The 27660-nt window shown below is 38.9% G+C and overlaps 1 protein-coding gene across 4 annotated transcripts in view; it reads right to left on the bottom strand.

Annotated features, from left to right (window-relative positions):
- The window catches only part of FAF2 (Fas associated factor family member 2), a 69053-nt gene that overhangs the window by 22038 nt on the left and 19355 nt on the right, over positions 1–27660 (bottom strand). For 3 of the 4 annotated variants that reach the window (XM_019964675.2, XM_070793297.1, XM_070793296.1), the window contains one exon: positions 6514–6582. In XM_019964675.2, the coding sequence (XP_019820234.1) occupies positions 6514–6582 (69 nt within the window). Of the gene's footprint in view, positions 1–6513; positions 6583–23367; positions 25710–27660 lie in introns of those variants that run through there. The other variant, XM_070793295.1, reaches the window with a different exon arrangement.

Genomic DNA, 27660 nt, shown 5'->3' with positions numbered 1-27660 from the left:
AAATTGGGAAAGGGGTATGTCAACGCTGTATATTGTCACCCTGCTTATTTAACTTACATGCAGAATACACCAAGTGAAATGCCAGGCTGGATGAAGCTCAAGCTGAAATTAAGATTGCCAGCAGAAATACCAATAACCTCAGATATGCAGATGACACCACCCTTACGGCAGAAAGCAAAGAGGACCAAAGAGCCTCTTGATGAAGGTGAAAGAGGAGAGGGGAAAAAGTTGGCTTAAAACTCAACATTCAAAAAATGAGGATCATGGCATCTGTTCCCATCACTTCATGGCAAATAGATGGGGAAACAATGGAAACAGAGACAGACTTTACTTTGAGGGGCTCCAAAATCACTCAGATGGTGACTGCAGCCATGAAATTAAAAGACACTTGCTCCTTGGAAGAAAAGCTATGACCAACCTAGACAACTTATTAAAAAGCAGAGACATTCTTTGCTGACAACTATCTGTATAGTCAAAGCTATGGTTTTTTCAGTAGTCATGCATGGATGTGATAGTTTGACCATAAAGAAGGCTGAGTGCCAAAGAACTGATGCTTTTGAACTGTGGTTTTGGAGAAGACTCTTGCGAGTCCCTTGGACTGCAAGGAGATTAAACTAGTCAATCCTAAAGGAAGTGAACTCTGAATATTCATTGGAAGGACTAATGCTGAAGCTCCAAAACTTTGGCCACCTGATGCAAAGAGAAGACTCTTAGAAAAGACCCCAATGCTGGGAAAGACTGAAGGCAGGAGAAGGAACGACAGAGGATAAGAGGATTGGATGGCATCACCAACTCGATGGACATCAGTTTGAGCAAGCTCCAGGAGATCGTCAAGGACAGAGAAGTCTGGCATGCTGCAGTCCATAGGGTCGAAAAGAGTCAGACACAACTGAGTGACTGAACAGAGCAACAACATGGTAATAAACAAACAGATACAGCCTATATAAATAAAAGCTCTTTGGAGAACAACATATATATTCTGGGGCTTCCCTGATGGCTCAAACAGTAAAGAATCTGCCTGCAATACAGGAGACCCAGGTTTGATCCCTGGGTCAGGAAGATCCCTTGGAGAATGGAATGGCTACCCACTCCAGTATTCTTGCCTGGAGAATTCCACAGACAGAGGAGCCAGGCTGGCTCATCTACGGGGTCACAAAGAGACACAACTGAGCAACAAACACTTTCACTTTTCACTTTTAACACACAAATATTTCTAGAGAGGAACAAAAATATCTGGGAAAAAAGCAAAAGAAATCGTTAATACTACTATGTTGGGAATGTAGGACCGTGAGACAGTGGTAGGGAAGTGATCAGACCCAGATTTTTTCATACTTAATCTTAGGCTTTGTTTTAACTTTTTAAGCTAAATTTTTTTTCTTCTATTAATTGATCTTTAAAAATTGAAGTATAATTGATCAATTTCTGCTGTACAACAGTGATTCAGTTATACACATCTATATTATTGTTCTTCAGTACTCAGTCATGACCAACTCTTTGCAACCCCAAGGACGGCAGCACACCAGCTTCCCTGTCCTTCACAATCTCCTGGAGTTTGCTCAAACTCATGTCCATTGAGTTGATCATGCCATCTAGCCATCTCATGCTCTGTCATCCCCTTCTCCTCCTGCCCTCAATCTTTCCCAGCATCAGAGTCTTGGTTGACTGGTTTGATCTCCTTGTAGTCCCAGGGACAAGAGTCTTCTCCAACACCACAGTTCAAAAGCATCAATTCTTTGGCGCTCAGCTTTCTTTATAGTCCAACTCTCACATTCATACATGACTACTGGAAAAACCATAGCTTTGACTGGATGGACCTTTGTTGGCAAATTGCTCTACTTTTAATATGTTATCTATGTTGGTCATAGTTTTTCTTCCAAGGAGCAAGTGTCTTTTAATCTCATGGCTGCAATCACCATCTGCAGTGATTTTGGAGCCCCCCAAAATAAAGTCTCTCATTGTTTCTGCTGTTTCTCCATCTTTTTTGCCATAAAGTGATGGGAATAGATGCCATGATCCTTGTTTTCTGAATGTTGAGTTTTAAGCCACTTTTTCACTCTCCTCTTTCACTTTCATCAAGAGACTCTCTTTTAGTTCTTCTTCACTTTCTGCCATAAGGGTGGTGTCATCTGCATATCTGAGGCTATTGATTTTTCTCCCCACAATCTTGATTCCAGCTTGTGCTTCTTCCAGCCTAGCGTTTCTCATGATGTACTCTGCATAAAAGTTAAATAAGCAGGGTGGTAATATACAGCCTTGATGTACTCCTTTTCCTATTTGGAATTGGTCCGTTGTTGCATGTCCAGTTCTAACTGTTGCTTCCTGACCTGCATATAGGTTTCTCAAGAGGCAGGTCAGGTGGTCTGGTATTCCCATCTCTTCAAGAATTTTCCACTGTTTGTTGTGATCCACATAGTGAAATGCTTTGATGTAGTCAATAAAGCAGAAGTAGATGTTTTTCTGCAACTCTCTTGCTTTTTCCATGATCCATCGGATGTTGACAATTTGATCTCTCGTTCCTCTGCCTTTTCTAAATCCAGCTTGAACATCTGGAAGTTCATGGTTCACGTACTATTGAAGCCTGGCTTAGAGAATTTTGAACATTACTTTGCTAGCGTGTGAGATGAGCGCAATTGTGTGGTAGTTTGAATATTCTTTGGCTCTGGAATGAAAACTAACCTTTTCCAGTCCTGTAGCCACTGCTGAGTTTTCCAAATTTGCTGGCATATTAAGTGCAGCACCTTAACAGCATCATCTTTTAGGATTTGAAACAGCTTAGTTGGAATTCCATCACCTCCAGTAGCTTTGTTCACAGTGATGCTTCCTAAGGCCCACTGACTTCTCATTCCAGGATGTCTGGCTCTAGGTGAGTGATCACACCATTGTGGTTATCTGGGTCATAAAGATCTTTTTTGTATAGTTCTGTGTATTCTTGCCAACTCTTCTTAATATCTTCTGCTTCTGTTAGGTCCATACCATTTCTGTTCTTTACTGTGCCCATCTTTGCATGCAATGTTCCCATGGTAGCTCTGATTTTCTTGAAGAGATCTCTTAAGTCCTTCCCATTCTGTCATTTTCCTCTGTTTCTTTGCATTGATCACTGAGAAGGCTTTCTTATCCTTCCTTGCTATTCTTTGGAACCCTGCATTCAAATGAGTATATCTTTCTTTTTCTCTTTTGCCTTTAGGTTCTCTTCTTTTCTCAACTATTTATAAGGCCTCCTCAGACAACCATTTTGCCTTTTTGCATTTCTTTTTCTTAGGGATGGTATTGATCACTGCCTCCTGTACAATGTCACGAACATCCGTCCATAGTTCTTCAGGCACTCTATCAGATCTAATCCCTTGAATCTATTTGTTATTTCCACTGTGTAATCAGAAGGGATTTGTTTTAGGTCATACCTGAATGGTCTAGTGGTTCTTCTTACTTTCTTCAATTTAAGTCTGAATTTGGCAATAAGGAGTTCATGATCCGAGCCACAGTCAGCTCCCATCTTGTTTTTGCTGACTGTATAGAGCTTCTCCATTTTTGACTGCAAAGAATATAATGAATCTGATTTTGGTATTGACCATCTGGTGATGTCCATGTGTAGAGTCTTCTCTTGGGTTGTTTTAAGAGTGTGTTTGCTATGACCAGCATTCTCTTGGCAAAACTCTGCTTGCCTTTGCCATTTCATTTTTTCATTTTATACTCCAAGGCCAAATTTGCCTGTTACTCCAGGTATCTCTTGACTTCCTACTTTTGCATTCCAGTCTCCTATAATGAAAAGAACATCTTTTTTTTGGTGTTAGTTCTAGAAGGTCTTTTAGGTCTTCATAGAACTGTTCAACTTCAGCTTCTTCAGCATTAGTGATTGGGGCACAGACTTGGATTACTGTGATACTGAATGGTTTGCCTTGGAAACGAACAGAGATCATTCTGTTGGTTTATTTCACTTAGTATGATATAATCTCTGGCTCTATCCATGTTGCTGCAAATGGCATTATTTCTTTTTTTCTTTTTTTATCGCTGAGCAGCATCCCACTGTATAGATACACACATCACATGTTCTTTTTGTGTTCCTCTGTTGGTGGACATTAGGCCGGTTCCATGCCTCCTCTGTTGTGAATGGTGCTATACGCCTGGCGGGGGCGCTGTGTCTTTCTGACTCACAGTTCCGCTGGACGACACCCGGGCGGTGGACCTGCTGTGCCGTGTGGCGATTCTGAGTTCAGGGTCCTGAGGAGCCGTCACACTGTTTTCTGCAGTGACTGCACCAACTACTTTCCCACCAACAATGCAGGAGGATTTGTCTTCCCCACACCCTCTCCAGTATCTGTTATTTGTAGAATTTTGAATGATGGCCATTCTGACTTGAATGTGATGGCACCTTACTGTAGCCCTGATTTGCATTTCTGTAATAGTTAAGTGATACTGAGCATCTTTTTGTGTAACTTAGAACGAAAGTTACTTTTATGTATTATTTTTAGGAGTTACTGAAAGTGAAAAAATATAAATATGGCATAATTCCATTTATGTAACAAGAAAATTATATACAAATCTATACAGCTATATAAACAAACAAAAAAGTGTTTCTCAATAACTCCTGGACCAAAGAAGAAAATAAAACATTTAAAATAATAGTTTCAGAAGAAAATTCACAGGCTTAAATGTAAGAGTACAAATAAATTAACAAAGCTTCAAAAATCATAATGGTTAAAAAAAAAAAGGAGAACACAAACCTACAAAAGTATGGTAAAATACATTAACATCAGATTTTGTTTTATAAACAGTAAAAAGAACTGATAAATACAAGAGCTTTTTATAAACAAGTAAAATAAGTCTCCAGCAAATCTCATTTTTAAAAAAGGAAAGTAAGCATAATAAAAACCATGAGAAGAGGTAATAATAGAACAAACATAGAAGAGAGAAAATGACATAGTGCTTGAGACAGCCTATGCTAATCTCTAAACCTATCCTGAAAATCTCTAAGAAAAAAGGATCCTCAAGAAAGCTTATCAAGAAAAAAGTAGGCAACAAATAGATTATGACCAATGGGAGGAAAATGAAGAAGTTAATACAGAAAAGGCAGAAGCAAGTTTTAAATTGCTTCCTTTTCAATCTATGCTAACTAGGCTTCTCAACCCATTTTATCAAGTCAGTCATTTTAAAAAGCCAGCATATGCTTGACATAAAAGTCTAACAAGGAGACAATACCAAAGTATCATACAGAGCAGCATCATGCTTTCTGCCTAAAATGTATTCCCCTTAAAATTCCACATTCATCATTCCTTTTCATCATTCAGGTGTCAGCTCAAATATAACCTCCCTAGAAAGGCCTTACTTGACCACCCTATTAAAATGACTTTCCTTATCCTCTTTATTCTATTTTCTTTACTCATCTTATTCACAGCATTTATTACAAACTGAAGCTCCATGAGAATAGGGACTTAAGTCTTGTTTGCTCTAGTGCCAGAGCCTAGAATTGCTCCAAAATAGCGCTGAATAACTAAATACCACTTGTAATCCAGTACTCTATTCAAATAATATACCATAATTAAATAGTTAAGTTCAACAGACATCAAAAGTACACTTGATTAAACTCAACATCCACTAATAAAGCAAGAAAAGAAGAACAGTCAACAGATATCTGAGAGCCTATGATATACTAGGATCAATTTTAGATGCTGGAATACAATAGTCAAAAAAACCAAAACCACTCTGCTCTCATGGAGCTTATTACATTCTAGTAGCTCTATCTCAAAATAATAACTAGCATTACACTTGATAATAAAACATTGGAGGCATTATAGTGAGGACAAGGTGTTTACTGCTACTGCTGCTGCTAAGTCGAGTCAGTCGTGTCCGACTCTGTGCGACCCCATAGACGGCAGCCCACCAGGTGTTTGCTGTTACCATTATTAATTGAGACTATTCTGAAGTACTAGCCAATTCATCATCAAGTAACACAAAAGATCCATATACTGAAAAAAAAAATAACGAGCTGCAGGTAACATAACCAAATAGAAAATTCATAAGAATAAATTTTAAAATATTTAATAAAAAGGTTCACATTATGGTATCTGGCTGTAAATCAAATATAGAAAAACCAGTATTTTCCCCAAAGAGTCATTAAGAAAATATAAAGAGGGAGGGACACTATACTGAGGGATTTGGTCACAATCTTTTCTGTGATTTTATAAACTCTGATTATAATCTTCACCTTTCACACAAATTTAAAGACTGCTGCTGCTGCTGCTGCTGCTGCTAAGTCACTTCAGTCGTGTCCCACTCTGTGCGACCCCATAGACGGCAGCCCACCAGGCTCCTCCGTCCCTGGGATTCTCCAGGCAAGAACACTGGAGTAGGTAATTTAAAGACTAAAGAGCTGTAAATTAAAAAAACAAAAACAAAAAACAAACTATTGAGAGAAGATTTTTGCTGTGAAAAGGAAAAAAAGAAACGTACACATCTTTGAGATCTGTTATCAGAGCAGGGAATAAGAAATAAGTACACTCATAATGAATCCTATAATACCTCTATGTTCCAGTTATGCTGTTCCAAGGTATGGCGACATTGATCCATAGATTCTATGCCAGTCAGATCCTGAAAGATAAAAACAAAAAGTTACTTTGCAAAAACCAACAGTACATGGTGGATATTTTTACCCTCAATAGAATACTTACAAATACTGCAGGGGAAATACTCTACCAAGTGCTGAAGGCAAACAGATACACAAGTATGGTAAAACATCACTATTCAGAATTCATTCAAATGGTTATCATATATGTTAAAACAAACAAAAAATTTCTTGTCTTAACTTCAAGGCTTTTAATTAAAAAGACTACTTGACTATATTCTCTCAAATTCAAGTTTAAAAAATGAAAGACTTCTTCAACTTCTACATTCAGCAAAACAGTCTTATTTAATGTTAAACATCTATTCTGTTTATAATACATACTCATATAACGCAGGTTTTCTGCAAAACATGCCTTTCATTAACTTACATATTTTAGCTATTAGCATAAGACTTAGCTTATAATACAAACTGTGTAAAACTTTTTATTAAAAAGAATCTGTAATTCAGATGTTTCCCTCCTGTAAGTACTCTCCCTACTCCCTTCTCCTTACACGACTTTTAGGTTTCACTTTGTCTATGATCAAATAAATCTGCTCTGACTCTTCTCTCATCCCCCTCTAAATGTAGAAAATTTCCTAAAGATGTGTCTTTGGCTTTTGCCTCTTCCTGGCAATCTCATTTAATCCTCAGCCTTCAATGATCCTTTCTACTCAAATGACTCCTAAATGTATTTCTTCTCTTCTGAAGTTTGGCAGCACATTTCCAATAGCCTATTCAACATTTCCATCTAGATGTGGCACAAGTACCTCAAATATATCATTTAAAACTACTGTATGTGTTAATGACACCACCATCTTCCAAACTATACAGGCAAAGATGACATCTGGAACCTCAGTCGCATCTCTGAGTACTCTATACTTTGAACTACACACTTCATCGGTAACCAAGTTCTGATGGTTTTCTGTATCTATAACCATATTTCCATTCCCACAGCTAGCATCTTCAATCAAGCTTTTATGATACCTCAAGTGAATGGTCACAATAATTTCTCTTCCTAACTCTTCCCCACCTCCCCTGGTCTCCCTACTCCTGTGTGTGTGTGTGCTACTTCTCTGCTCAAAACTTTTCAGCTAACTGGATAACAAATTCCAAAATTCTTAGCTTGGCATTCAAGTGTTCCTACAATGTAGCGCCAACGTAGATTTCGGCATTATTTTCTATTTTCCTTTAGGTATTCAAAACTCAACAAATCTAACAGCTTCTGTGTATACCAAATGACCAGAACTTCCACAAAGCTAAATCCTAGCCTTCCTTCAAGGTCTAAGAGAGAAGCCAAACCTACCCAACTATCCTTTTCATGCAACATATGTCTACTGTTATTGTCTATTCTGTGTTATTACTATGTCCAGGGATACAGGGATAAATACACAGTCTCTATCCTCAACAAATCCCTCTTAATAACCAGCAAGCAACCGGAAAAAAGAGATTGATCTCAACCTGACAAGAATGTGGTAACATGCACTGGTGAGTCAGGAGGCTGAGATTCTTGCTTTGGTTCTGTAACCTATGATTCAAAGACCAGACATAACTGAATTCCAGATTCCTTTATGTACAACGAGGGATTTAATTTGGACTGAATATCCTTTCCAGAGCTTAAAAGAACAAAACAAAAATTAAAGTTTGCATTCTTTAGGTATGCACTTGTTTATTTTTTTAAACTACACAGAAATTTAAAAAAATTTAAATTACACAGTACAGAAACTTTGTTAATATATTTTTATGCTTAAAATACTGCAAAATTTTCAATACTGAAATTAGAAAGCTCTGTTAAGAACTCTAGAGATCTATTAAGAACTGATGGCTATGACAGCTCTGACCATCTTTAATTTTGGTTCCTGACCATTCTGGGCCTCTTACTACTTTGGCTATTCCCTTCTGGCTTGTACTATGTTGGTGCAACAGTAACCGCAGTTTTTCTTTGTTGACCTTTGCTGTTTGATATCGGAATACATTCTTAAATAAATGTGGTGATGTTATACATCATTTTAATGTGCACTTCATACTTTTTTTTGCTAATGACTTATTACTTGCTGTTTATTTTATATTTATTTTAAACTAGGGATACGATGTTAAACAAAAAGCAAATTCAAGTGATTTTTAAATTTGAGCTCACTGGGTCATAAAGCAGGCAGACAACTTGCAACATTCACAATGCATTTGGCCCAGGAACTGCTAATGAACATAAAATGCAGTGGTGGTTCAAGAAATTTTGCAAAGGAGACAAGCGCCTTGAAGATGAACATAGTGGCTGGCCATCATAAGTTAACAATGACCAACTGAAAGCAATCATAGAAGCTGATTCTCTTACAACTACACAAAAAGTTGCCAAAGAACTCAAAGTCAACCATGCTGTGATCATTTGGCATTTGAAGAAAGTTGTAAAAGTGAAAAAGCTCGTTAAGTGGGTGCCTTATGAGCTGACGGCAAATCAAAAAAAATCAATTTGAAGTGTTGTCTCCTCTTGTTTTATGAAACAGTGAACAATTTCTCTATTGGATTGTGACATGGGACAAAAAGTGCATTTTATACAGCCAGTAACGACCAGCTCAGTTGTTGGACTGAGAAGAAGCTCCAGAGCACTTCTCAAAGCCAAACTTGCACCAAAAAAGGTTATGGTCACTGTCTGGTGGTCTGCTGCTGGTGTGATCCACTACAGCTTTCTGAATCCTGGCAAAACCATTCCATATGAAGCACGCGCAAATCAAAGAGATGCACAGAAAACTGCAACACCTGCAGCTGGCACTGGTCAACATAAAGGGCCTAATTCTTCTCCATGATAACGCACGATGCAGGTCACACAACCAACACTTCAAAAGTTGAACGAACGGGGCTATGGAATTGTGCCTCATCCACCACATTCACCTGATCTCTTGCCAACCAACTACCACTTCTTCAAGCATCTCGACACCTTTTTGCAGGGCAAACGCTTCCACAACTGGCAGGATGCAGAAAATGCTTTCCAAGAGTTCGTAGAATCCCAAAGCATGGATTTTTATGCTACAGGAATAAACAAACTTATTTCTTGTTGGCAAAAAAGCGTTGATTGTAATGGTTCCTATTCTGATTAATGAAGATGTGTTTGAACTTACAGTTAGAACTGGACATGGAACAACAGACTGGTTCCAAATAGGAAAAGGAGTATGTCAAGGCTGTATATTGTCACCCTGCTTATTTAACTTATATGCAGAGTACATCATGAAAAACGCCAGGCTGGATGAAGCACAAGCTGGAATCAAGATTGCTGGGAGAAATATCAATAACCTCAGATATGCAGATGACACCACCCTTACGGCAGAAAGTGAAGAGGAACTAAAAAGCCTCTTGATGAAAGTGAAAGAGGAGAGTGAAAAGTTGGCTTAAAGCTCAACATTCAGAAAATGAGGATCATAGCATCCGGTCCCATCACTTCATGGGAAATAGATGGGGAAACAGTGTCGACTTTATTTTTTGGGGCTCCAAAATCACTGCAGATGATGACTGCAGCCATGAAATTAAAAGACACTTACTCCTTGGAAGGAAAGTTATGACTAACCTAGACAGCATATTGAAAAGCAGAGACATTACTTTGCCAACAAAGGTTCATCTAGTCAAGGCTATGGTTTTTCCTGTGGTCATGTATGGATGTGAGAGTTGGACTGTGAAGAAAACTGAGTGCCAGAGAATTGATGCTTTTGAACTGTGGTGTTGGAGAAGACTCTTGAGAGTCCCTTGGACTGCAAGGAGATCCAACCAGTCCATTCTGAAGGAGATCAGCCCTGGGATTTCTTTGGAAGGAATGATGCTAAAGCTGAAACTCCAGTACTTTGGCCACCTCATGCAAAGAGTTGACTCATTGGAAAAGACTCTGATGCTGGGAGGGATTGGGGGCAGGAGGAGAAGGGGACAACAGAGGATGAGATGGCTGGATGGCATCACTGACTCGATGGACGTGAGTCTGAGTGAACTCCGGGAGTTGGTGATGGACAGGGAGGCCTGGCATGCTTTGATTCGTGGGGTCACAAAGAGTTGGACACGACTGAGCGACTGAACTGAACTGATAATGATTTAAATTTCACAGTCCGGGGACTTCCCTGGTGGTCCAATGCAGGAGGCCTGGGTTCAATCCCTGGTCAAGGAATTAGATCCCACATGTCACAACTAAAGATCAAAGATCCTGAAAGCCACAACTAAGACCTGGTGCAGCCAGATAAAAAAATTTTTTAAATTCACAGTTTGAAACTACAACTACTTTTGTACCAAGCTAGTAATAGAATCTCCTTTAACTTTTGATTACTTTGCTGTCCACTGCAGAGAACTGGTATGTCAGGGTTCCACTTCTCTATATATTCTCTTTAAGAACTGGACTTTACTTTTACCTTCTTCTCAGGGTATGAATGACCACTGGGTCTTTACCAAAAATATTTTCTACCTCGCTTATTCACCTATCATTTTCTATCATCTATTATGGCTGTTTACGTAAACTCATTCTACTGCCTTATTACAGGATGCAGGCTCCTTAAGAAAAAGGAATGTGATTCATCTCTATATAATGCTCCCCAGTACCTTGTACACAAGAGATGCAGTTTAGATCTCTCGGTCAGAAAGATCCTCTGGAGAAGGAAATGGCAACCCACTCCAGTATTTTTGCCTGGAAAATTCCATGGACAGATGAGCCTGGTGGGCTACAGTCCATGGTGTCTCAAAGTCAGACACACTGAGCAAGCGCATGTGCACTCACGCACACGCGCACACATGCCCACCCCTGGCACATAGTAAGGGCTTAAAAGGTTACAGAAAAAGGCTGTCCAAGTTAAAAAGACCTTTTAGGATAAGCTTCAATAATCATCGCTATTAAGTGAAACCCTCTAGACATTTTCACTGTACATTAATACCCTGAGTTTTTTTTGAAAATTTAAACTCCAAATATTCTAACTAGAGGCTAAGCTAGTAGTTAAAAATACCTATTTGCAGAATATTCCCTTATGAATTAAAGTTCATAATCATTTTAATTGTCACATAATATGTCAATTGGCAAAAACAATTGACATACAGATGCTGTAACTGCTTCTGATTTTTTGCTATTAAAATACCATTCTCATGAACACTTCTGTTTATAAAGTTTCTCTGTATTGAGGATTTCCCCCCGAGGATCCAGCTAAAAATTACAGGCCAAGGAATGTACATATTTTTATGTTCTTGACACATACTGCTAAAACGCACTAAAATGCACTTTAAAAGGACCATTCCAATTTATATTGATTAGGGTTGGTTTCAATGTGAGTCAAAAGCTAAGTATGTCTCAAGCCAATAATCATTTCATGCCAATTAAGTTTTGCAATGCCAGCTTTCTTCAAAAAGAAAGACTATAACAGGTATAGCTTGAGACACTACATAAGCTTTGCTACCAATTTTCTCCTCACCTCCAACACATTTAGCTCTAAGCACATACAGAAGAGAAGTAAAACAGAGAAGCTGAGGGAACATTATATTTAATAACTTCAGTTATTGGTTTCAAGCTCCTCCCAAACTAATTTCTTTAGAACCCAACAGGCTGTAATTGTTTAAATTTTATTTATTTATTTATTATTTTCGGCCCTGCTGGGTCTCCGATGCTCTGTGGGTTTCTCTTCAGTTGCCACCAGCCAAGGATACTCCCTAGTTGCAGTTCGTGGGCTTCTCATCACAGTGGCTTCTTTTATTGTGAAGCCCGGTCCCCAGGCACACAGGCTTCGGCAGGTACAGCATGTGGGCTCAGTAGCTGCGGCTCCCAGGTTCTCAAGTGCAGGCTCAATAGCTGTGGCACACTGGCTTAGTTGCTCAGAATCATGTGTCATCTTCCTGGACCAGAGATCAAACCCATTGTCTCCTGCATTGGCAGGCAGATTCTTTACCACTGAGCCACCAGGGAGGCTCCTGTAATTCTCTTAAAAGGAACTGGCACAAAGCATAAGAATCTGTCTGCCAATGCAGGGGACACGGGTTCGATCCCTCGTCCGGGAAGATCTTTCACATTGAAGAACAACTCAGCAGGTGCGCCACAACTATTAAGCCTGTGCTCTAGAGCCCACAAGCCACAACTACTGAAGCCTGCGCACCCGAGAGCCTCTGCTCTGCAATAAAAGAAGCCACCGCAATGAGAAGCTGGCACACCACAAGAGGAATAGCCCTGTTTGCCATAACTAGAGAAAGCCTGAGCAAAGCAATGAAGACCCAGTGCAGTCAAATAAGTAAATAATTTTTAAAAACTTTCGAGAAGAGAACCCACTTCTCTCTATATCCCCTAGATCCAATGCAGCACCTTAGCATACAGTAGAAAATATTTAAATGAACACTCTGTTCTCATGTCAATGATCAACTTTTACTTCATCACTCGGTAGTTTTTAAGTACTGTTCATTATTACTTTGTGTAAGGAATTATATATTTTCCTCAACAATCCTATGGGTATCATCATACCCAGTATCAGTTGAAAATATCAAGACTCTTTAAAAAAGAATTATGTGGAAGACCCTCCACACTAATTCAGGTACACAGTTAAGTGCTCACTGAAGGTCAACTAAATCTGTAATCTCATCTAACTGGCTTGCTCTTTAGAATTTTGCTTTTACACTAAGATCTACTGACATCTGAGGTGACATGAGATGGCATTGGAAAAATAGCTTCAATATGTAGAAAATTTTAACTTCGGCACCCTCTAATCTTTCAGGACCAGTGTCTACCACAAATCCCCTACTCGGGCCGGTTTACCCAAGTCTGTCTTACTGAGAATCATCCCTGGTTCCACGATGGTCTCTCCCTTCCTTCTCCCCCCAGAGCTAATTCCTCTTGCAGGAACTGCCCATGGCAAGGATGTAGCACAAATGCTACACTTAGTTTCATTAATTTATACAAGTGTAACAGAAGGTGGCTCAGTGGTTAAAAAAAAAAAAAAAAATCAACCTGCAGTGCAGGAGACCAGGGTTGGATATCTGGTTCAAGAAGATCCCCTGGAGAAGGAAATGGCAACCCAGTCCAGTATTCTTGCCTGAAAAACCCAATGGACAGAGGAGCCTGGTATACCAGCTATAGTCCATGGGGTTGCAAAGAGTTGGAGAGGACTTAGCAACTCAACAGTAACAACAGCCTGACAGCATTAGTACCCTGAACTCCAATCAATCTCTAAACAGCGAAATGCATAAGGGAGATTAGAGGGAAGTGTGTGAACTATTTGATATCCTTCTACTCCAGCCTTGGTCTAATTTCCTCCTTTCCCAAGTCGGTTGATAACAGGATGTCAACATTACTTGGCAACCTACTTCTGAAATATTCTGATCCTTGATCTCTTGCTTAAGCGTAACTCAAGGAAGGTATCACAACCAGATATATATCATTCAACTACTTGGAAAGGGACTGTGCAACTAGACTTAATTACTCTAATGTAATCACTAGAGTGCTTTCCTAAGAAGTGTTTCTTTCCACATCTCATCTGTTTATATATATATATATATAACAAACACTGTAGGAGGTTGGGGCAAAATCTCAGTTGAAATCTAAGCACTCTCTAAATTTCACTGGGCTCGGCTCTAGCTTGTTGAGGATACATTTTTTTTTTAATATTTATTTTAATTGGAGGATAATTACAATATTTTAATGGTTTTTGCTATACATCAACTCAAACTGGCCACAGGCATACACGTGTCCCTTCCCTTCTGAATCCCCCTCACTCCCCACCCGACCCCGGTTGTCCAGGGCTCTTGCTTTGGGTTCCCTGCATCATACATCAAACTCCAACTGCCTATCTATTTTACATATGGTAATGTATGTTTCAATGCTATACTCTCAAATCACTCCACCCTCTCCTTCTCCCACTGAGTCTAAAAGCCTGTTCTTTATGTCTGTCTCCTTTGCTGCTCTGCACATAGGATAGTTGGTACCATCTTTCTAGATTCCATATGTATGTGTTAATATATGGTATTTGTCTTTTTCTGACTACTTCACTCTGTGTAATAGGCTCTGCTGCTGCTACTGCTGCTAAGTCGCTTCAGTCATGTCCGACTCTGTGCGACCCCAGAGACGGCAGCCCACCAGGCTCCCCCGTCCCTGGGATTCTCCAGGCAAGAACAGTGGAGTGGGTTGCCATTTCCTTCTCCAATGCATGAAAGTGAAGTCGCTCAGTCATGTCCGACTGGCAGCGACCCCATGCACTGCAGCCTACCAGGCTCCTCCGTCCATGGGATTTTCCAGGCAAGAGTACTGGAGTGGGGTGCCATTGCCTTCTCCGGTAATAGGCTCTAGGTTCATCCACCTCATTGAAACGGACTCAAATGCATTCCCTTTTTTTAATAGCTGAGTAATATTCCACTGTGTATATGTACCACAATTTCCTTATCCATTCATCTGCCAACGAACATCTAGGTTGCTTCCATGTTCTAGGTATTGTAAATAGTGCTGCAATGAACACCGAGGTACATGCGTCTTTCTCAATTCTGGTTTCCTCAGGGTATATGCCCAGTAGTGCAATGCCAAAGAATGCTCAAACTACCGCACAACTGCACTCATCTCACATGCTAGTAAAGTAATGCTCAAAATTCTCCAAGCCAGGCTTCAGCAATGCATGAACTGTGAACTTCCAGATGTTCAAGCTGGTTTTAGAAAAGGCAGAGGAACCAGAGATCAAAGTGCCAACATTCGCTGGATCATGGAAAAAGGAATAGAGTTCTAGAAAAACATCTATTTCTGCTTTATTAACTATGCCAAAGCCTTTGACTGTGTGGATCACAATAAATTGTGGAAAATTCTGAAAGAGATGGGAATACCAGACCACCTGACCTGCCTCCTGAGAAACCTATATGCAGGTCAGGAAGCAACAGTTAGAACTGGACATGGAACAACAGACTGGTTCCAAATAGGAAAAGGAGTACGTCAAGGCTGTATATTGTCACCCTGCTTATTTAACTTCTATGCAGAGTACATAATGAGAAACGCTGGGCTGGAGGAAGCACAAGCTGGAATCAAGATTGCTGGGAGAAATACCAATAACCTCAGATATGCAGATGACACCACCCTTATGGCAGAAAGTGAAGAGGAACTCAAAAGCCTCTTGATGAAAGTGAAAGTGGAGAGTCAAAAAGTTGGCTTAAAGCTCAACATTCAGAAAACGAAGATCATGGCATCTGGTCCCATCACTTCATGGGAAATAGATGGGGAAACAGTGGAAACAATGTCAGACTTTATTTTTGGGGGCTCCAAAATCACTGCAGATGATGATTACAGCCTTGAAATTAAATGATGCTTACTCCTTGGAAGAAAATCTATGACCAGCCTAGATAGCATATTAAAAAGCAGAGACATTACTTTGCCAACCAAGGTCCGTCTAGTCATGGCTATGGTTTTTCCAGTGGTCATGTATGGATGTGAGAGTTGGACTGTGAAAAAAGCTGAGCGCCCAAGAATTATGCTTTTGAACTGTGGTGTTGGAGAAGACTCTTGAGAGTCCCTTGGACTGCAAGGAGATCCAACCAGTCCATTCTGAAGGAGATCAGTCCTGGGTGTTCATTGGAAGGACTGATGCTAAAGCTGAAACTCCAGTTCTTTGGCCACCTCATGCGAAGAGCTGACTCATTGGAAAAGACTCTGATGCTGGGAGGGATTGGGGACAGGAGAAGGGGACGACAGAGGATGAGATGGCTAGACGGCATCACTGACTCGATGCACATGAGTTTGAGTAAACTCCGGGAGTTGGTGATGGACAAGGGAGGCCTGGCGTGCTGCAAATCATGGGGTCACCAAGAGTCGGACACGACTGAGCAACTGAACTGATGGTAGTTTTATTCCTAGTGAGGATGCATATTTTAACATTTGTTTTCAGTTATTCCCAGAGAGAAACTTAGCAAAAAGCAGAGATCTCTGTTCTCTCCTTCCTCCAACACAGAGAGCTTTGCTTTATACAATAAGCAATATGCCCTCTTTGGTAGCAGCAGGAGAAATGGAAAGTGAAGTCCTTTCAGGAAGTGAAAGGCCAGGCTTTCAACCTAGGCTCTAATGTGTAACTAAAGCTTTTATACTCAATCTTTATTATTTACATTTAATTACTGATTTACCAAATTAAATACCTGCAGATTCCACTTACTAAGCACTTATTCCTATGTAATAAGCACTGTAAGTAATAAAGTCCTCATTTTCACCACTGAGAAACCCAAGTATTCAAGAGGGCATGTACTTTGTGTAAGAATATCCTTATTTAAGAATAATAAGTGGTACAGCCAAGATTGAAACCTTGAGTAACAATCTCTGAAGTCCAGGTTGTCTCCTATGTTATTATTTAATTAATTCATTATTAATTATTTAATTAATTCATGTTAGAAAACAAGAAGTTTTCAATAAATTCTCAATTTGGAAATTTTCAACAAAATGTTTGTTTAACTGAGAATAAAACATCTGGAATTTTTTTCTGTTTTCACATTAAAGCAATGATAAAGTGAACACAATATTTCAACCCCCTCGTTTTGCATAAAAGGAAACTAAGGCTTAGCAAAGTGAACAAGCTTTCCCAAGTCACAGAGCAAGAGAATAGCAGAACTATCCCATCTTATTCCCAGTCTCTTCTTTCTTCATTGTATCTGCTGCTAAGTCGCTTCAGTCGTGTCCGACTCTGTGTGACCCCATAGATGGCAGCCCACCAGGCTCCCCCGTCCCTGGGATTCTCCAGGCAAGAACACCGGAGTGGGTTGCCATTTCCTCCTCCAATGCATGAAAGTGAAAAGTGAAAGTGAAGTCGCTCAGTCGTGTCCAACTCTTAGCAACCCCATGGACTGCAGCCTTCCAGGCTCCTCCGCCCATGGGATGTTCCAGGCAAGAGTACTGGCGTGGGTTGCCATTGTCTTCTCTGTCAGTGTATCTACAGGCAGCTAAGTAACAGCTCATAAATGTACATAAAATTATTTTCCTATATGCCTAGAGTCAACAAATAATCAGTATAGATATGTTCTTTGAATATAGTTTGGTGTCAAGTAAAACTGGAAAACGCTGCTTATCAAATCTCCTTCCTGGAAATTCCCAATACATTTTTTTTTAAAAGGCTTTGAAAACTCTTGCCTTCAGTTAAAAGGAAAAAAAAAACCCTTTAACCTCACATAAAGGAGGTTTTTTGTTTTTTTTTTTTTAAAGAACTCAAACTAATATCCATTTGAAGAATTTTCCTACAGAACTGTTTGTGAACCACAGGTATAGACCATCAAGAGATGTCAAACTAATGTTCCATGTGAATCAAAAGCTAACCATACCCACACAGTAGCTTCTTAAACAAACCCACAATATTTATCCAAGCAATTAAGAGTAGGTGGAATAAGGGATGGAACTTTGTCGCAAATTTAGAAGACACTCGAGTCTTCAACAATCCTTCTCTACCATTCACTAGCTTGGTGCCCTTTAACATCTTTCTGAGTTTCAGTTTCTTTACTGGTAAAATGTAAATAAAAATACTCATTAACTCACTAGGTTGTAAAAAGTTAAGTGTACAATGCTCAATTTAGCTATTATTTTTAAGAAACATGAAGGAAACATTAAAAGTGAGAATGTTATAATGAACCTTAGTTTATGAGGACAAGAAAGACATTTGTACATCAATTAAGATGACCATGTGGATTTTTCCCCTTCATTTTTTAATGTGAAGTATTAAGTGGATTGTTTCATATATTGAACCACTCATGCATTCCAGAGATATATCCCATTGGTCATGGTGTATACTCCCTTTAATATGCTGTTGAATTCAGTTTAGTAGTATTTGCTTGAGGATTTTTGCATTAATGTTCATAAGGGATACTGGTCTGCAGTCTTCTAGTAGTATTTGAGAATCAGGCTAATGCTGGCTTCAAAGAATGACTTAGAATGTGTTCCCTCCTTTTCAGTTCTTCAAATGTTTGGTACAATTCACCAGTGAAGCTACTGGTCCAAGGTTTTTTTTGGGAGAGTTTTAACTATGGATTCAATCTCCTTACTAGTTACAGGTCTATTCAGATTTTCTATTTCTTTGTGACTTAGCCTTGGTAGGTTTTGTATTTCTTGGAATTTGTCTATCTCATCTAGGTTATCTAATTTGTTGGCATTCAATTGTTCACAGTACTCACTTCAGAACTTTTTTTTTTAACAGAATTGGTAACGTCCCCATTTTTATTTCTTTTGGCCGTGGGACATGCCAGACCCTAGTTTCCCAACCAGGGACTGAACGCATGACCCCTTCAGTGGAAGAACAGAGCCCTAACCTCTGAACCACTGGGGAAGTTCCCCCATTTTCCTTTCTGGTTTTAGTAATTTGAATCTTGTTTTTTCCTCATTCCACCTAGCTAAAAAGTTTGTCAATTTTGTTGATTTCAAAAGACCAATTTTTGATTTCACTGATTTTCAGTCTTATTTTTCTATTCTCTCTACTGTTTACCTAGGCTCTCTCCTTTACATTTCCTTCCTTCCACTAGCTCTGAGTTTAGTCTGTTCTTTCTCTTCTAGTTTCTTAAATTATAAAGTTAGGTTGTTGATTTGAAATCTTCTGGTATTGTACTGTACTGTACTACATTGTATTTTGAATTTTGGCAGCATGCAGGATCTTAGTTCCCTGATCAGGGATCAAACCTGTGCCCCATGCACTGGAGCATGGAATCTTAACCACTGAAATGCCAGAAAGACCTTTTATTATTACTTTTTAAAATTGAAGATCTTTTGTGTTTTTTAACATTCATGTTTAAAAGCTACAAATGCCCCCTACCACTCCCCAAGCATCGTGTGCTGCATCCTGTAAGTTTTGGCACACTGTATTTTCATTCTCATTCATTTCTACATATTTTCTAATTTCCCTTGTGATTATTTCTTTCATCCATTGGTTAAGTGCGCTATTTACATAAATTCATGAAATTTTCAATTTTATTTCTGTTCATCCATTGGTTAAGTGTGCTATTTACGTAAATTCATGAAATTTTCAGTTTTATTTCTGTTATCAATTTCTAGAAACTACTTTGTATGATAGCTATCTACTAAAATCAATTGAGACATGTATTCTTGTATCCTTTATTATATCTTTTTTAATAAATCAATCAACAAAAGTGAATCCCTGAGGTCTGTGAACCATTCTAGCAAATTATCAAACCCCAAATGGGGGTCATGTGAAACACAATTTATACCTGGTCAGTAAAAAGTTCAGGTGGCACTGGAAGTGAGGGCAGTCTTGTGGGGCTGAGCGCTTAACTTGTGGGATCTGATGCTAACTTCAGGTAGACAGAATCCAAATAGAACTAAATTGAATGTGGGAGAACTGCTTGATGTGTGGAAAACCCCACACATCTGTTTCGAGTAAAAGAGAAACACAGAGGAGTTGCTTTTCCTTCTCATTTACCTAACACCATGTGCTTAGTCATGTCTTACTCTTTGTGACCCCATGGGCTGTAACCCACCAGGCTCCTCTGTCCATGGAGACTCTCCAGGCAAGAATACTGGAGCGGGTTGCCATGCCCTCCTCCAGGGGATCTTCCCCTGGGATCGAATCCAGGTATCCCGCACTACAGGCGGATTCTCTGCCATCTGAGCCACCAGGGAAGCCCACCTAACACCATATATAAAAATTAACTCAAAATGGATCCAAGACCCAAAAGTAAAACCTAAAGCTATAAAACACTTAGGAAAAAACATAAGCTAAAAACTTCCTGACACTGGATTTGGGAATGATTTTTCTTTCGTTTCTTTAAATTGGCTGCATGGCATGAAGGATCTTAGTTTCCCTGTGGACCCTGATTTGGAAGTTCAGAGCCTTAACCACTGGACCACCAGGGAAGTCCTAGGAATGATTTCTTCAAAGTGACACCAAAGGCAAAGGCAATAAAAGAAAAGAGACAAACTGGACTTTGTGACAATATTTAAAATTAGTACAACAAAAGACACTATCCAGAGTAAAAAGACAACCCCAGAATGGGAGAATATATTTTTAAATTATGTATTTGATAAGGAATTAACATTCAGAATATAGAGAACTCTTAAAACAACAACAAAAACACAACTTGATTAGGCAAAGGACTTGACCAGACATTTTGGCAAAGAAGATACACAAATAACCAACAAACACATGAAACGATGTTCAACATCACCAATCATTAGGGAAATGCAAATCAAAACTATAAGGTACCACTTAACACCTGTTAATATGGCTACTATTGAAAAAACAGGAAATGAAAAGTGCTGGCCAGGATGTGGTGAAACTAGAACCCTGTGCACCACTGGTGGGAATGTAAAATGTTACAGCAACTGTGTAAAACAATGTGCAGCTCATCAATAAATCAAAAACAGAACTACTACATGACACAGCAATTCCACTCCCACGTGTATACCTAAAATAAACGCAGGCTTGAAGAGATACCTGTACACCCATGTTCACAGCAGCACCGTCCACAGAAGCTAAGATGGGAAATAACCCAGTGTCCATTAGCAGATAAGGCAAATAAGCACAATGTATGTATACGTAAAATGGAGCATTATTCAGCCTTTAAAAAGAAGAAACTTTTGCAATATCCTACAAGAATGATGAACTTTCAGAATATTATGCTGAAAAAAACAAGCCAGTCATAAAAAGACAAATACTACATGATTCCACCTCTATGAAGTATTTGGAGTACTCTAAATCATAGAGAAAGACAGTAAACTGGTGGCTGCCCTGGGCTAGAGGGGAAATGGGAGTTACTGTCTAATGGGTGTAATTTCAATTTCACAAGATAAAAAGAGTTTTGAAGATGAATGATAATGGTCGCACAACATTACAGATGTGTTTGTTATTACTAAATTGTATACTTAAAAATTGCTAAGATGGTAAATTTTCTATGTATTTTACCATGTTTGAAAAACTGGGGGAAAAACACATTTTTAATATATTGTGAGATGAATTTGAACTTGCTTAAAAGGTTCTGAAGTACTACAATCAGTTTGTTTTCTAGGAATCAAATAAATTGATTTTTTTTGTTTTTCCCTTCCTCCTTAAAAAGGGATACTTAAAGCCACAGGAATTGGTTTAACAAACATAAACATCAGGAACAACTGCACTGGGACTTCCCTGATTAAGTCTTTGGTTAATTCAGTGGTTAAGAATCCACCTTCAAATGCAGAAGACATAGGCTCGATTCCTAGTCAAGGAACTAAGATTCCACACGCCTTGGGAGATAAGACTGAGCACAGCTAGAGAAGCCCATCACTACAACAAAACCCCTCTGGGAAGTGAAATTTCTGGTGAATTATTAAATTCACTCAACAAATAATTGACATCATGTGGCAAGCACCACAAAGAAATCACAGTTCTGATTCCCAATAACTTTGTGGAGTAAAAAGACTTGTAAATAATTAAATTATTATGACAATGACCATATACCAGTAGTAAACAAATCCAAGTGTTCCAGGGGACTCAGGATGATATCAAAGTTCTGAGCTGAAAACTAGTGGAAGGAGGTGTTTCAAGACAATAGAGGAATATGCATGGAGGCACAGAGGAATGATAAAGAATGTCATGTTAAGGAAACTAAAAAATATCACTGGAATAGAAATATAAAGGGTAGAATGAATATTATAGAGTTAAACAGTGAAATAGGAGTCAGATCATGAAAAGTAAAGAAAGATTTCATGCTGCTTTAATCAATACAAAGCAAATTAAAAATCTTAATGAGTGACATGATCAAATCTTTGCTAGAAAGATTCTGGAAAAATTAAGAATTAGGCTAAATTGAAGAGGAGAGAAACTTGAAACTAGGAGCATTGGTACAGTCACTGAAATAGTTCAAAGTATATTGAAATGTAAGTATAAACTAGGGTAGAGGCAATGCAGATAGAGTGGACGGTTAATTGAGTGTGGTGGATTTTTTGGTTTGATTTAACTCCACTGCAGACAGTAATTATAGCCATGAAATTAAAATACCTTTGCTCCATGGAAGGAAACCTATTACAAACCTAGACAGTGTATTAAAAAGCAGAGACATCACTTTACCAACAAAGGTCCGTCTAGGCAAAAATATGGTTTTTCCAGTAGTCATGTACAGATATGAGAGTTGGACCATAAAGAAAGCTGAGCACTGAAGAATTGATGGTTTCGAACTGTGGTGCTGGAGAAGAACCTTCAGAGTCCCTTGGACAGCAAGGAGATCAAACCAGTCAATCCTAAAGGAAATCAACCCTGAATCGTCACTGGAAGGACTGATGCTGAAGCTGAAGCTCCAGTACTGACACCTGATGCAAACTGCTGATTCACTGGAAAAGACTCTGATGCTGGGAAAGAATGAAGGCAAAAGGAGAAAGGGGCAGCAGAGGATGAGATGGATGGATAGCATCAGTGACTCAATGCACATGAGTTTAAGTAAACTCCGGGAGATGGTGAAGGACTGGGGAGCCTGTTGTGCTATAACCTGTGGGGCTGCAAAGAGCTGGACATGACATATGGACTGAACAACAACATTCAACTCCAACAGGAATTTATAAACATTAATACATATACACATGCATACATACTGAAAAAAAAATTCCCCAGATATTTAGCATGAAAACATTTTCTCTGCTAAATTTATTCCAAGAAACTGACACTTTCATGAAATAAGAGTTTAAAGATACACATATACAACTGGAAGCATTAACATCAAACCTTCAGTTTTATTACTTATTTTCTGCTATTCATTTTAAGAAAAAATATAATATAGATAAATGGCCACTAAGATTTCCTAAATATATTAAAAGACTGTTAACTGGCCCAAAAGAAAATTGACAAAATTAATCTACCAATATTCACCTCAAAGACAGGCAGGGTTTCCCCAGTGGCACAGCAGTAAGAATTCGCCTACAATGCTGGAGGCAAGTTTGATCCCTTGGTGGGGAAGGTCCCCTGGAGAAGGAAATGGCAATCTACTTCAGTATTCTTGGCTGAAAAATTCCACGGACAGAGGAGCCTGCAGGGCTATAGTCCATGGGATTGCAAAGAGTCGGACACGACCCAGCACGCACGCGCACACACACACTCACAGATTTGCTTCTAAAAGAATATCTGCAGTACAGATAATCCTCCACTCAAGAGTAATCTGAATTTATACTGCTCTGCCAATTACACAAATGTTATTACTGAAAACACTTAGAGGAATGTATAAACAAACACTGCTGGCCAGCTCAATCTGAAGAAACCACCCCAAACCTGAATAAACTTGGATCACAGATGCCTGTGATTGTTACATAAAGATGTAACAAACAAACAAAAGCCCAGCAAGAACTACTGAATCAGTTTGTCCAAAAGCTTACAAGACAGTAACTGTGTTCTTGAATAACAACACTCAACAACACAAAGATGTTAATCACATCCCCTCAAATTCATTTATAAATTTGATAAAATTTCAGTTTTATGAAGCTGATTATAAAGTTCTTTTGGAAAAACAGGTAAACAAGAAAATCTGTGAAAATCCTGAAAAAGAGCAACAAAGAGACCACCTCTTCAGATTAAAATATACTATCTCTTGTTGTTCAGTCGCTCAGTCATGTCTGTTTGTGACCCTATGAACTGTAGCACACCAGGCATCCCTGTCCTTCACTATCTCCCTGAGTTTGCATGATACAATTTTGAGTAGTATGTTTAAGATGAATGGAACAGAAAAGAGAGTTGAGGAACTGACTTAACTGCATACAGAATTTTGTACTGAGAAAGGAATTTCAAAACAAAGAGCAAAAGAAAGTTAAAAAATAAATAAAAACAAAGAAAAACCCTCGTAGACCCTATTTCTTAGCTTTAGGTTTACAGGAAAACTGTATAGAAAGTATGTATGGACAGTTCCTATACTCCCTTCACAACACCCACTTCCCTGTTACTAACATCTTGCAGTGTTGTGCACATGTTATAACTGCATTATTATTAACTAAAGCCCACAGCTTACATTAGGGTTCACTCTTTGTCATACACTCTATGGGTCTTGTCAAATACATAATGTTATGTATCTATCATCATAGTGCCATAAAGAAGAGTTCCACTGCCCTAAAAGTTCCATGCTCCATTTGTTCTCTCCCCTCTAACCCCATCCTTGGCAACCACTGATCTTTATACTATCTCCTATAGTTTTGCCTTTTTCAGAAAGGCATATAGTTGGAGTCAGGTATAGAAGCTTTTCAGACTGGTTTCTTTCACTTAATATTCATCTAAGGTTCCTCTGTGTCTTTTCTTTTTGTTTCCTCTGTGTCTTTTCATGACTTGAGAACTCATTTCCCCTCAGCCCCCACGGAATAATATTTTATTGTATGGAAGTACCAGTTTGTTTATCCATTTATATACTGAAGGACACCTCTGTTTCTTCCACCTTTTTGGCAATTGTGAATAAGGCTGCTATAAACATCTGCATGCAGGTGTCTGTGTGGACATAAAGTATTTTTATTTTACTTTAGGTAAATACTGCTGGATCCTATGGTTAAGACTATGTTTACTTCTTTTTTTTTTTTTGGCTGCACAGCTTGTGGGATCCTCATTCCCTGACCAGGCATTGAAGCCAGGCTGCAGGCAGTGAGAGCTCTGAGTCCTAACCACTAGACCACCAGGGAATTCCTTAAGACTATGTTTACTTTTTTAGGAAACTGCATAACTGTTCCAAAGTAGCTGTACTATTTTGTATTCTCACTAGTAACAGATGAGTTTCTGTTGTTCCATATCCTTGCATTTGGTGTTTTAGATTTTAGCCATTCTAACAGTTTACGGTGGTTCTCTCATTGTTATAGTTTGAAATTCCTTAAATGATACTTGATGTTCTGCATCTTTTCATGTTTATCATCTCCTTTATATTTCTTCATTGGTGAGGTATCAGTTCAGATCTTTTTCCCGCTTTTTAACTGAGTTGCTTCTTTACTGCTCAATTTTAAGAGCCCAACCATACAAGTGTTTAGAAGAAAACACAAGTGAATTCTTCTACTGCCTAAGTGTGGGGAAGTCTTTAACCATGACTCAAAATTCATAAGCGATAAAGGAAAAGATTTTGTATTACACAAATAAAATTCTGAGTGTGTAACAAAAAAAACCACCACAACATGAGTGTGGCCAAAACACAGCATCATACAAAAAGAAAAGAGCTGAGAACGACGTCTGCAACTTATTTAATAGACGAAGAGTTAATATCCCTAACGTATATATTAAAAAAAAAAAAAAAAAAAAACAGAAGAAAAAGGATGGGACTTCTCTGGTGATCCAGTGATTGGGGCTCTGTGCTTCCACTACAGGGGGTATGGGTTCAATCCCTGGTCAGGCAACTGGGATCCCACATGCTTCAAAGTGAGGCCAAAAAAAAAAAAAAAACCCCACCAGAAAAGGATAACTTGCTACAAAAGTGGATAAGTGGACTATTCATTGAAAAATAAACTCAAATGGTCCTTAAAAATACAAACGTTGATCAATCTCACTCATAAGGGAAAAGTAGATTAAAAACTACACTAAATTTGACAACATATTCTGTTAGCGAGGTTGCTGGCGCCCTCAAACATTGCTAGTGGGAACATAAAATGGTACAATCTTCAGAAGGAAAATTTGGCAATATCTAGCAACGTTACAGGAGAAGGAAATGGCAACCCACTACAGTGTTCTTGCCTGGAGAATCCCAGGGACAGGGGAGCCTGGTGGGCCGCCGTCTATGGGGTTGCACAGAGTCGGACATGACTGAAGCGACTTAGCAGTAGCAGCAATGTTACATATTTATATGTATATACATGCATTTAACCCTTTGATCCAGAAACACTAGCAAAAAATAAAATGTTAGTGCACAAGGCTACTTACCATTATGTTATTTATTATAGCAAATAATGAGAAATAACCCAAATATCCATCAGGAGGGGGCTAAATTATGGTATGTATACAATAGAGTATTACACAGCTGTAAGTATCAAAGAGAGAGAATTTCCTACAATGCCATGCAGTGATCACAAGAAAATAATAAGTATAAAAGGCAGGTGGAGAAAAGTGTGTAATAAATATCACCATCTATCTTTTTTAAAAGAGGGAGTCACAAATTTACTTAATACTTACATTTTTAAATGAAAGGGTTTGTTATTTTTTTAATTCTAAGCTTATATACGAGGAGAAGGCAGGGAAAAGAACAGAGTATAAGGGATAATAAGGAGTTAGATTTCTTTAAATATATTGCTACATGTAGATTTGACTTTGGAATCATATAGCTGTTTTATAAAACAAAATTTAAAAAGCAGCAGCACCAACAATCCCTAAACATCTCAAGTAAAAATCAATGTAGAGATAGTAGCATAACAACTCAAAACTATCCCACATGACTTGAAAACACAGTAAAATTGGCTTCCCTGTCGGCACAGTGGTAAACAATCTGCCTACCCATTCAGGAGACTCTGGTTCAATCCCTGGGTCAGGAAGATTCCTTAGAGGAGGAAACTGCAACCTACTTCAGTATTCTTGCCTAGAAAATTCCATGGACAGAGGAGCCTGGTGAGTGGGCTACACTGACAGAGGAGTCACGTGCGTGTGCATGCTCAGTTATGTCTGTCTCACTGCGGACATAATGAGATGGACATAACCGAGCATGCACACGCACCTGACTATACATTCTACAATAAAAAGGCTTAAATTGTTTTAAATAATCATATTGTTGTTACTGCTGCTGCTGCTGCTGCTAAGTCGTTTCAGTCGTGTCCGACTCTGTGCGACCCCATAGACCGGCAGCCCACCAGGCTCCGCCGTCCCTGGGATTCTCCAGGCAAGAACACTGGAGTGGGTTGCCATTTCCTTCTCCAATGCATTAAAGTGAAAAGTGAAAGTGAAGCCGCTTAGTCATGTCCAACTCTTAGCAACCTCATGGACTGCAGCCTACCAGGCTCCTCCATCCATGGGATTTTCCAGGCAAGAGTACTGGAGTGGGGTGCCATTGCCTTCTCCGATTGTTGTTACTAGTAAGGGTATTATTTTGAGACACTTAAAGTGATGATTATGTGATAAAGCAAATGAATCATCATGTTAACCTCATTAAGAACCACATTTTTTGGTATAGAGAAAGGAGAGGTGAAACATAGTGCAGAATTTTAACTAGCAGTCCTGAATTTGAAT

The sequence above is a fragment of the Bos indicus genome, chromosome 7 (assembly GCF_029378745.1).
Source record: "Bos indicus isolate NIAB-ARS_2022 breed Sahiwal x Tharparkar chromosome 7, NIAB-ARS_B.indTharparkar_mat_pri_1.0, whole genome shotgun sequence".
Classification (NCBI taxonomy): Eukaryota; Metazoa; Chordata; class Mammalia; order Artiodactyla; family Bovidae; genus Bos; species Bos indicus.
Note: the sequence above shows the minus strand (reverse complement) of the source record. Positions and strands in the feature narration are given on the sequence as shown.